This window comes from Gossypium raimondii, chromosome 13, assembly GCF_025698545.1.
Source record: "Gossypium raimondii isolate GPD5lz chromosome 13, ASM2569854v1, whole genome shotgun sequence".
NCBI lineage: Eukaryota > Viridiplantae > Streptophyta > Magnoliopsida > Malvales > Malvaceae > Gossypium > Gossypium raimondii.
This window is the reverse complement of record NC_068577.1, coordinates 32,869,949-32,882,160: the sequence shown is the minus strand read 5'-3', so window position 1 is coordinate 32,882,160 and position 12,212 is coordinate 32,869,949. Positions and strand designations below refer to the sequence as shown.

Sequence of the window (12,212 nt, the reverse complement as noted above, 5' to 3'; positions counted from 1 at the left end):
AATTTTAAAAATAATATTGAAAGTCACATGCACTAAAATATCTAATAACGTGCCAGGGTATACCTCTAGAGATTTTGATATTAACTTGCGAGTGGTTGAATTAATAACTTTTTTTTCCCGGAACGTAAAGCAAAACTTCTCTTAGTATTTTGATTCAGATTTTAACTTAAATTTTTTAATCATTTGACTCAAACCCTACCATACCCAAAAACCTCTTACTGTTAAGAAAATGTATATATATTTAAAGTTTCAATTTAATTGAAAAAAAAAATTTAAATTATACTTGATTTTGCAAAGTAATCCCAGAATGGTGGAGAGGAGATAGTTTTGAAGTCATGGAAAACCATTGCAATTTACTAACAGCCATTAATGGGACCTCAAATCAGAAGACCAGATCAGACCAGTTACCATGAAATATACGTTTTAACCAACAGCTTCCCGAACTGACTCAGATCAGATCATTACATTATTAAGTATAACCCTATCATTATATTCTATTATTTCTTCTCTCTCCTTTTAGATGAATATGAGATTTTATAGCAGAATTAACTCCATAATACTGGAACTCAACACCAAAAATACCTCAAAAGCTTTCAAGTTTTCAACTTTAAATTGTCTTTCTTAAAGAGTATCTAATAATTTTACAGTCTAGAATTAGCAGACTGTTCTCCCATAACAAACTGATGCAATGTACAGATTTTTGGCCCATTTTTCCTGCAACAATGAACAACCATCGCATTAAGGTAAGAACTCCATAAAAATGGAGGTTAAGCAGATATAGTAGATACTACACTTTAGACAACATTTTACTACCCATTGTTAATGTTTAAAGTTAACAGACTATGTTACTTGGACTCAGGAGGTGAGAGCCAGAAAGGGTAAGTTTAATTTTCTTTTCCCAAGTTCTTTCTTATATTTAGATAACCATAACCCTATATCCATATTCGAATATGTCTAATATGGATATTGGACATACTTTTAAGGTAAATTAAGAGTCGGAGCAACATAGGTTATGGTGTTAAAAGATTTAGGAAGGGGCAAAACTAGGGATATACCCACCTTTACATGGGTGCTTGGAAAGGCAGATGTACGTAGAGTTTCCTGAGTTTCATCCATTGTTTTCCGCTTCGGAATGCTCAGTATGAAGGCAGCTTGATCTCCAGTCGCAGCCATAGATGTTATTCTATAACCATTCTCCCATCGCCGATGTATCCCTTCACTTGGATATAGAAAGTCAAGCTCCACAACCTTGAATCATTAAAATAAGTATAAAATGAAGTATAATCAGCTACTTCTGAAATGGAGGGCAGTGTAGTGCTAAAGATGCATGTAAAAGATAGAAAAAAAGGAATACCTGATCGGAGAATCCGGAGTTCCTAGACATTACCACACCCCAGCGACTCCCGGAAGTTGTCATTGATGTTACATGAAAGCCTTCTTTCCACTTCTTGTTTATCCATTTGAAAGGAAAAGATTCACTCACTTTGTATGACTGCTGGGTGTAAGGAGTTCCTACAAAGTTGTGGAATTTCAAGAACAGCTTGGTAATTAGGGTCTATATTACTCAGACTCAGGCATGGGTGTCAGATACAAGTAACATAGCTCAAAATGCAATTTCATCTCGTTTCAAAGGCATCAAAAAGGAAATTTATTTAGTAGGAAATTTACCAACCTTTTGACATAACAACCAAGGAACTTCCGTTATTTGCTCCAGCTATCGAACTAATATAGTAGTTCTTTTCCCACTGCTCCATAATCCAATCCTAATGAAATACGATAGATATTAAAGTAAGTAAAATATGCATGTAAATCAAAACGGAAAATGAAACGAACCAGTGCTTAAGATTAATTACCTTGTGTAGAAAGACGGTCGACAATTCATAAACCTGGGAAGAGAAACTGGTTCCAGCATCCATGATCAGGGCCCAGAGATTAGCTGCTGAAGCCACACAACTAATAAACAATCCATCTTCATTACCCTTATCTACATGCTGCCGCAACCTCGAATCCGCTACATTATAGTGATATCTACAAGGTTGACAAAAAGTTATATGCAAGATGAACAAACACCGTTTCAGAATTACCTTAAGTTGAACAAAATCTATGCAAAGCAAATTTTGAACCAATATCTCATAATTCACTTAGAGCAGGCATAGAAAAATAAACATCAGAAAGGGCCCCAATCTAATTTCAATAAACCACATTCAACTGCAAACAACCAGTCACTAAGAATATGAAGGTCCTTTCTTATTTACTTTTTAAGTTTTGCCAGCCCCTATATACGTTTAATCATCATATGAGACACCAAAAATGAATACAACTTGCTTAAACTTACATTCAAAATCCCAGAAGTGGAGATATAACAAAATGTTTGAGCAGCACAAGATACCTATGTTACTTGGACTAGGGCATAAGTGTGAGGTATGGGCATTTCCGACACAAGTACTTTCAATTTTTTCTAAGTTCTCCATATATCTGTCATATCCCAATAATCTGTCTGGATACGTGTCAGACATGGGTACTTCAAACAAATGAAGGGCTGGAGTAACATAAGAAGATACAAGCAGTATAAATGAATATTATATTTAACAAGAAAATGCAACTTTACCTCTGCTTCATAGGACGACGTGCATTGTAAGCAGAAATCCACTGAGTAGCAGGACTACCAAGACGTACTTTTTTCTTAGGTTGATCATCGTCTTCCAAATTAATCACTAATCTTCCCCGTTTTTGCCCAACCTATTTATTTAAAAGGAAATGGAGAAAGGTTGCTTGAGTGACCATCCTATCTAATCCAATTTAATTGGGGGAAAAGACGTAACAACCACCTTAAGAGCTCCATCAATTCTAATTGGTCTCAGTGCCGTGCATGGTTCAATTAGGCTTTCAAATATGGATATGAGCTTGGCATAATTTGGCTCCTCATCAAACTTCATATTTGTAACAACTTCGAGGAACTGCTTAAAAGGGGCAGGACAAAAGCAACACATCAACTCTGGAGAAGTGGCCATCTTTTTCTTGCAAACCATAAAACTCTTGTTATCCCCCTGTGAAGTTTGATGCAAAAGCCAAAATGGTTAAGAGGGAAGTAAATCAGACCTATGTCACTCAGACTTGGAGATATGGGCATGTGACGGAGATGAGTATGTTTAAATTTTTTCAAAGTTCTATGCATTTAAAGAATCCTTGGAAGGTCATATCCCCACACCCATTTCCGAATAAGTGTTGGACATGAGTGCCAAATAGTAATATTTCAAGAAAAACAAAATGTTGGAGAACATATAATCAGATTAGGGAAATCCTTAATCAAAACAGTAACAAACCTGATAACCCTGCCATGGTAACCGTCCTTTTATTAGAAATATCAATGTGTATGCCAATGACTCAAGGTCATCTCTACGGCTTCCAATCCGACCTAAATGTGCATGTACACTAGCATATCTAACTGTTCCCCTGATAGAAGAAATATTTCAATATAGTAACACCGAAAATAAGTAGTAACTGGTTAACATTTTAAATAAAAAGGTCAACACACCTGAATACATCAGGCCTCTGATCATAATCAACATGTTGACCCGAGTGTGCATCTTTCCATCTAGAAGCTGAGCCAAGAAAATGGGAGGCATACAGTAATTAATACCACTATGTGTTCATGTTTCAGAAAGAACATACAGTTAACAGGGAAGTGAGGACTGAAGAAAACATACCTAAACCAAGATCGATAAGATATAGCTTCTTCTCATCAGCTGAGCCACGTTGACCTAGTAAAAAGTTCTCAGGTTTCACATCTCCATGCACAAACCTTTTTTCAAGCAGACAATAAGCAATGGCAATCAGCTGCAACTATGCAAAATAGGGAAGTGTACTCTATATAGTGCAGAAAGTTAGAATAAATTTTACCCCTTTAAATGAAGCTTTTCAAGAATCGATATTGCCTCTACTGCAACACATGCAGCCATATTTGGTGACATCCTGCTACAAAACAGCATGTTATAGATTTACATAGACATGCCTGGGTAGGTATGACAGACAGATACAAGGAATAGTCTATTTCTTACGACTGTCCTAGAGTATTCCAAACATCCCATAGGCTAGGACCGAGCATATCCATTACCTGAAATATTCATTAGCATTCTTTAAGATACATTAATTAACTAGGGAGTTGTGACTTCTGAGTTATGACACCCAGGAGCTCAAAATGAAAACTCACAAGAATGTAGAAATCTCCTTGCCGGCCCTTGTAGTGCACCCAAGGAATCCCATAGCACCCATTTAGGGAACTTTTCATTTTGCGAGGAAATTAAGAAAAACAAGAATCAGGATGCTGCACAAAAAAATAGGTAGAAACGAAGCTTTACATAAAAACTTATGATTAACAGTGCCATACTTGTACACTTGCCACTCATAAGGTGGGCCATAATTGCAACTTTTACTGTTCCGGTGCTCAAACTTCAAGGCTACCTGTGATGAAAAAATCTCATGAGTCAGACATAGCATGCCAAGTGGTTTGACTTGGAAAATCCTTAAACATGGGAATGAGTTACTCAGACAAACCTCGATTGCATCTGGTCCGATTCTACCACTACCACCGCTTTCCCTTCGGCCAACATAAACTTGGCCAAAACCACCCTTACCCAATTTCCTTTCTATCTTATATACAGGAGAATTACCCACCTGAACCTGCAAAGAGTAACAAAAACAGTATACAGTCAAGAGATTTGATGACATGGACAACTAGATAACAAGGAATGTTTTAGTTAGTAAGAAACTGAGGACTAGAAAACAGGTGACCAAACATATACTGAAACCCTGCAACTTGAAGCTAAAACATCCCTCACTTTCATGTAAAATAAACTAGAAATGATTATCCTAATAGTTTTGAACAAATCTGAAATGCTGAAATTAGGAAATCACTAATTTCCTCTTAGTTGAGGAAAGCGTACTGGAAAAAGAATTGAAGCCAGTTTTCTTCCCGAGAGGTTCCCAGGATAAGCAACTTAATATGGAACGTTTAAGTAACAGATAACATATTCTATAAAAAGAAAGATACAGTAATTAACATTGAGCTACCTTTTCAGGAATTACTGTTGTGCTAGCTTCTTCTTCAACTCCTATTATTTTGTCAGCACTCCCGCCGTCCATTGCAATATCTTTATTGGCCACTACCTCTACTTGGTTGAAAGCAGGTTGAGCATCAGCCAAAGGTGGAGCCCCAGGAAGAACCTGACAAGGCTCAGGGTCTAAATCGATCAACCTAATACCCCGGCCTCTACCAGCAGCTTTTGGCCTATTGGGTACCTCTGGTGAGGGCCCTTTAGCTACAGCTGTAGCCTTACCCCGCCCTCTTCCGCCGACTTGCCTCCTGGTTCGGTTTTGAGCAGGCAGTACCCAATTCTCTGCTTGATCAACTGGTTGAAGAGGCGGCTGAAGATCACCAAGGCGTTTTGATTTCCGAGCTCCACTTCGCAATTCTGGCATCCTCAACCCATGCAAATCACATTCCACTCAGATCCTCTGCTACCAGTCTAGATCCTGTAACCAAATTTACCAATATAGAAACTAATAAGGAACATTTCATAAGCAAAATACAACACATTTGGAAAGCTGAAATAATAAATAAGTAAATATTAAACATTTTTAGCATGGCCTTAGACAAATACCCAAGGTTTACATAAACTTTGTCTATCAATATCAATTCCAGAAACCAAATTATAAACAATAATAACAAAATCACGGATTAAATTATCAAAATGAGTAAACCAACAATTCTTACTATTAAGTATTCACTACGTAGGTATCTAGAAGTGAGAGAGAGAGAGAGAGAGAGAGAGAGAGAGAGAGACTATTTTGGCAAATACCCTTTAAAAAAAATCTATTTTGCTCGGAAAATGGAAGCTATAAAGCTAATGTAGCAAAAAACCATACAGTATCTATGCATGTTCGTTACATATTTGATTAAAAAAAATCCAAGCTTCAAAGGTCAGTCATTTTAGTATCAAACAACATCATTTATAATAAGAAACAACAATCTTTGAGTTCATTACATCAATCAATCAAATAAAACAACAAACCTAAATCGAACAATATTCGTATTCCATCACCCCAAAACATGATTTAAAAATAGAAAAAAAATACATAAAAATTTCCATTTCATAATCGGTTTAAACCGATGTTCAGTAACCAAACAATCCTAAATCTGACCATCCAAGTTTTCAGCCAAAATAAACAAACAGAAGTACAACTCATAATCAAACAAGCTACAAATATTCTAAAACAAATAACTCACAGATCAATTATCCTCAAAAAAACTTAATGGGTTAACCTTAGATCCTTAATAAACAGCTCAGAAAACACATTTTTGGATATGTAAAATCAAGACCTGAAAAAAAAAAAGACGCCTTTTTTCTTTGGATTATTTGGGGATAAAATGAACATAAAAAAAGTAGGCAAGAAATTAGGGTAGTGAGAAGAGAGATGAAAAGGAACTTTTTTCCGTTTCGGTTTTTCTGAGAGGTTGATCGAATTGAAATGCAAGTGAAACTAGAGATGAAGAATACTAGTGCAGTTAATTTGGGTGAGGGTCTTTTATTTTTGTGTCAACATAAAGTTGATGTAAAATGTGATGAAATTTTTATTTTAAAATTTTAATTTAATAAATATACTCTTTTTACTTTTTAATTCCTATTTCGCTTGTTTATGTTTGAATATTATCAATCTATTCAACTTTAACGATTTTATTAAAAATATTATATTATATTATATTATATTATATTAACACTGAAAAAAATTTTGAAAATGTGAATATCTAAACTTATAATTTCTTTTTCTTAATTTAATTAATATTAACTATCTTTTTCATTTTAAATACAAATTGGGTGACCTAGAAGATGGTTTAGTATCTAAGCTTTTCAATCGGACAATCGAACTTTCACATCTCTTTGATTCTCTTCAATCTTTTGCTTGATCTCTTATTTACCTTATTTGTTTCATCTTATACTATATATATATATATATATATATATATATATATATATATATATATATATATATATATAAAAGTTATCTCTTAGCCATTTCACATGAACTCTCCCTTTCTGTCATTATTTATCTTAATTTCCTTCTTCTCTTCCTTGATTAGGGTTTTTTTTCCCTTTCTCCTCTTTTCGATCTTGAAGCATGTTCTTGTTTGTTAGTTTTTGTTACACGTGGGTTGAGAAGAGCGAAAGATCATCTCTTTGGTTTTCCAAATGTTTCATCTTGTCGCAGTTCCAATATCTTAGGCATTTGAGTATCTCAAGCTAGGTGATCACTACTTGTCATATCTAGACATTACTTAACTTCAAAATCCCTCATCCTCCACCCCCATATCATTTATTATAGATGGAGCCTTTTAAGGTTCCCTCCCAATCTTTATCACCCTTATAAACCTCTTGCATGCCATTTCTTTTACATGCAACCCCTACTGTCTACCTTCCTAGTTACATGTTTCTACACTTTTACTCAACCTTAAAATGGTTAGAAGCCCTCTTCAAAAAATGATTGCAGTTGGTCGAAAAGTAACAAAGAATTTGAGACTTTCGACAAGGAGGATTACATGCACCACATTAAGGAAGTTGAACAACAACCACTAAATAATGTACTAGTAAGGAAAGGAAATGTTGTGCACTTTGATTACAACGATCTCTCTCTCTCATTCAAGCCTATTGGAGCCACTATTTGATCACCTACATCCACAACTTTAAACAGTTCTTGGTATGACACCTACAAAGACTCGTTAATAGGTTATGGGACTAAAGAGATCGAGTAATTGTGTCTTCAAGAGATGGTTATTTCTATGTTATCTACTTCGATAACTTCTTTTATCTTCATTTTATTCATAAAAAGGTCCCTAAGCTATAAAGGGTGCATTGTTGATGAAGGCACAATGAACCCCTTACATTTACCCAAATCTTGATTTGTTCATTCCTTAACTATATAGGTGCAAATATGGGGTCTGCCTCCCTTTATTGTAACATCTCTTACCCAATTTGACAACTGGCGTAAGTAACTGATGTCACACTAACACCTTCTTTGCATTTACAAGCTTTCATTTTTATAAAATTCATCATTTATAAATTTAACAAAATCTCATTAAATTATTTCCAACATTTTCATAGTTTTAAATGCATTTTAAAATCATATTGAATCATTTCCTAGGTGTTTAGACATGACATATGCATAAAACGAACTTTCGATAACTCAAAACGCTTAAAAATATAAGTTGTATAGGTGTAGTGGGACATGCCTCAAGACAAGCCTTGCATGTCTTAAGACTTTGAGCTATATGTCTTGAGAGAGTGATCAAATATCTCGAGAGATTTGCCTCAAAATTTTATGTCTCAAGACATAATGTCCATGTCTCGAGACTTTAGACCCCTAGAGCAAAAAAATAAGCTTTCGAACTTGTTTGTCCCAAGACTTAAGTGTCATATCTCAAGACTAAGGTGTATGGAACCCAAATTTAGACTCCAAAACACTTCTAGACCATTCCAAATCTCATCCAAAAATTACCAATATATGACACATCATTTTAAAGCTTTAAAGACCCTTAAGAAATCATTAAAACCAATGCAATGACCTCATACTCATCTAAAAAATCATTGTTTTCAAAAAATAAGCAAAATATATCAAGTAGTTATAGTGCATGCATCTCAATGTTAAACACTCAATCAACCATGGCCCTTAAGCCAACTACATAGTAATCATCAATACAAAACATTAATAACATTCAACACTAAGACCCAATAATATGAAATTGAAATATGTACAACATAAATGAACCCTTTAAGTACATGTTCACAAATTTCTCAAGGAGATATAAATCAAAGTATACTGAAATAAACTCACTCTAGCGTAAACCCCTATTTACATGCCAATTAACTAATCTAATATAATCCAAATTCAAGCATTCTAAACTCTTCAATCCTCGTATGAGGATGTGATCTCCGCAAGATATGATCTTTAACCTCTCGAGTTATATCAACAAACTACGGGTAAGAAACAACGACGTGTAGCAAATTTTGCTTAATAAGTGCAAGCGAATTTCCTATGTTACCTTTAAACCTTAGGTTCATGATGAATCTTTTATGAATGGGAAAATATACTTCCAAGTTATGCCACTTACTTAAATGTAAGGATTTAATCTCATTTCATCTCTAGAATTCTTAAATAAAGTTTAACTCATTCTAACATATTTTAATTCAATCATTCACTTTACACCTCAAAGTGATTATAACCTATTAGTTATTTTCTCATTTGGTGAACATCCACTTAAGTCATTCAATCTTTATTTCCATTACTTGCATCATATACACATTCAAATCAATTTAACGCATTTCTTTTATTCTCATACAACTTTTACAATTGCATTTCATTAATTCCTTTTCACATTTGTACAAATGATAGTTAATGCCAAATTCAAATTTCAAATTCTCAATACTAAATTATTTAATCTTTTAAAGTCTAGCTTATAATCAATTATTCATTCGTATTAAAAATATTTTCTCTTATAAACATTTTATTACAAGGCATACTCAGTAATTCATTTTATTATCATAATTCAAGCACATAGCTTTTAATAAACCTTCATTTCATAAGTATAATAAAATATCTCATATTTAAATATACTCATATTTTACTTTACAAATCGATTTATTGTTGTTGGGATCTAGTGCCCTTAGTGTAGTGTTTCAATATACTTGTATTGTTTGAACAAATTGGTTTAATAAAATATTCATTAATTACATTAATACCCTTTGTATATTTCCTCGATGTTTTTGCACACAAAGCAAAATAGAAGCAAATATTGAATCACTAGTTATCTAACATTTAACTAATACTAAGTGGTATTACGTGGTCGGATCATAATACGAAAAGACAACTTGTATTAGTAGATAAACCTAAACATATCCTTAGTCTAATCGAAAATAAAAAAAATCGATTCAAAAACTAATATACCGTTTATCAAGTCCAATTGGGGAGATGCTTTGTCTTAAGCATCGAAGCAAATAACTCCCAGAAGATAGAATAGATGTGACTGACTGGATTGACAGTACATCGAATAGGACCCAAGTAAAATAGATTTTAAATCTGTTAATGGATTTATTCACTTGTGATGTTCATAGCGTGGCATACCTTAATCCTGAGTGGATGATAAACTATGTATATGTGACTCATATACTTTGATGTAAGTAAAAGCCTGAATTCAAATAAATAAGGAATCAAAAGTTGGTGCATTGGGTACACGACTTCTGCAATATGTAGCATCATACGCAATAGTTGAATTCAAAATCCATCTAATGGGTAAACAATATCCTTTTATCAGCATTACATGATAGATGAAAAGTAAACATGACTACAAGTCATTTGTCTTTCTAATAAATGACTTGATTACCATTCGATAGTAATTGACTTTTCATAAAAGGAGATGTAATGACTACCATGAGATAAAATAAGATCATATTGGGAGAAATAATCTATCTTAAGAGATTAAGGATATCCTATGAGGGTAACACACTTATAACAACGTCATTGAAAGGACACTTATTAAAGTAGTAGGGAGAGCTCAGTCATGACATTATAGTGGAATGACTTCATGACTAAATAAGTTTATAATTAATAGGTAAAAAGTAAGAACTTAATTATAAATTATTTGAGCCTTAATTATATATGTCCAATCGGTCCATCCGTTAGCTCATTGAAACCATAAATGAATTGCATGTAGAACCAAATGAATGAAATGAATGGAAATGATTAAGTTATAGAAATAAATGGAAATGATTTGGAAATTAATTTAAGGTATTCAAATTATTATTTATTTAATTATAATTAGATAATTAAAGTTTGAAAATGGAATTAAATTAATTCGTCATTATGAACCGTTGAATATGAAAATTAAATATATTTTCTTATAGATTCTTTTATGGTAAAGTTGTCATGTGTAATATCCAAAAATATATAGGTTAGAAGTAATAATTAACCAAGAAATAACTTGGTATTGATGGTTAAGTGCTTAGTATACTCCCTAGAGGTCCTAAGGTTAATCCACACTCTTCCCATTTCCCTTTTTTTTAACAGTTAAGGAACAAATTCAAACTAGGATATATATTAGATTTGGTAGGAAAATAACAAGAGTGGGTAGCAACCCAAATGGTTAAGCATCTATTCCCCCATTAATACCCAGGTTTGAAACATGCCATTTCCCCTCCCAATTCTTTTATTTTCGCCAGAAAGGGTTAATTACCCAAACAAGCCCTCAAGTTCAAGAAACCCTAGGTATTTAATATTTTCTCCTGATCACAAAAGAACTATAATTTTCTTTCCAAATTAAAACAGATTTTCTTTGCTCCTTTCCCCTATTTCTTCCATAATTCTTTTCATAATCTTCTTTTTTACATAATTTTTGCTCTCCATTGCTATGAATATTTTCTTGTTTTATCAAATCTAAAATCAATCCCAAGCATGAATTGCTTTTCACTGATTGTCAAAATTATCGTCGTTAATCCTCAAATTCTCATCAAAAGTTCGGTAAGTACTCTAGTTTCAATTAGTAGAACCTGTAGATTTTGAAATAACAACGTTCATCGCTAATTCCCCAAATCAATTATGAACTTTTATGAAACCTTTCAAAATCTTGATTTTTCTTGAAATCCGTAATTAATTATTGTGTAATTATCAATTAAAAAACTCATTGTAGGTATCTCGAATCAGATTTGGATGTGAGGATCATCATTTGAGACCCCGATGTTAGGTATGCAGTCTTTTATAAGAAAATTAAGGTAAAATCGAGCCTAGCATAGACCACACGGCCAACCACATGAGCGTGTGAGCCACTTGTGTGGACCAAATGGCCCTGACACATGGTCATGTCCACCCTGAAACCCTAGGGAATTCGCTTCTCACATGGCCTAGGACCCTCCACACAGCCTGCCATACGACTGTGTCTCCCTTGTAGGTTGAATTTTTGAATGCCACACGGCCTCAGTCTGTTACACGGCTTAGTCACACAACCCTGTACCCCCTCAACACAGTCCAGGGCTTCCCATACAGTTCAATCACACTACCGTGTGTCCCTTGCTTCTCAGAAATCATAGTTTCACCCAGAATTTTATTTTATGCAAACTAGTCCCTGAATGGTTCATGAACTATTTTTAGTGATTTATTTTATTCAATTG

At 33.8% G+C, this 12,212-nt stretch overlaps 1 protein-coding gene across 2 annotated transcripts; it reads right to left on the bottom strand.

Annotated features, from left to right (window-relative positions):
- Positions 1 to 579: 579 nt before the first annotated feature.
- On the bottom strand, positions 580 to 6,593 carry LOC105783225 (casein kinase 1-like protein HD16). Of its 2 annotated transcripts, none has more exons than XM_012608548.2 (17): positions 6,287 to 6,593; positions 5,071 to 5,532; positions 4,555 to 4,680; positions 4,388 to 4,461; positions 4,211 to 4,280; positions 4,059 to 4,114; positions 3,901 to 3,975; positions 3,708 to 3,802; positions 3,536 to 3,602; positions 3,324 to 3,453; positions 2,829 to 3,047; positions 2,609 to 2,739; positions 1,854 to 2,028; positions 1,673 to 1,763; positions 1,355 to 1,512; positions 1,060 to 1,248; positions 580 to 714 (listed from the first exon to the last, which is right to left on the bottom strand). In XM_012608548.2, the coding sequence occupies exons 2-17, from the start codon at positions 5,476 to 5,478 to the stop codon at positions 655 to 657; spliced, it is 2,124 nt and encodes a 707-aa protein (XP_012464002.1). In that variant the 5' UTR covers positions 5,479 to 5,532; positions 6,287 to 6,593; the 3' UTR covers positions 580 to 654. The 2 variants fall into 2 exon arrangements, with proteins under 2 accessions (XP_012464002.1, XP_012464005.1); XM_012608551.2 differs by having other exon boundaries at positions 3,901 to 3,972; positions 6,287 to 6,592.
- Positions 6,594 to 12,212: the final 5,619 nt, after the last annotated feature.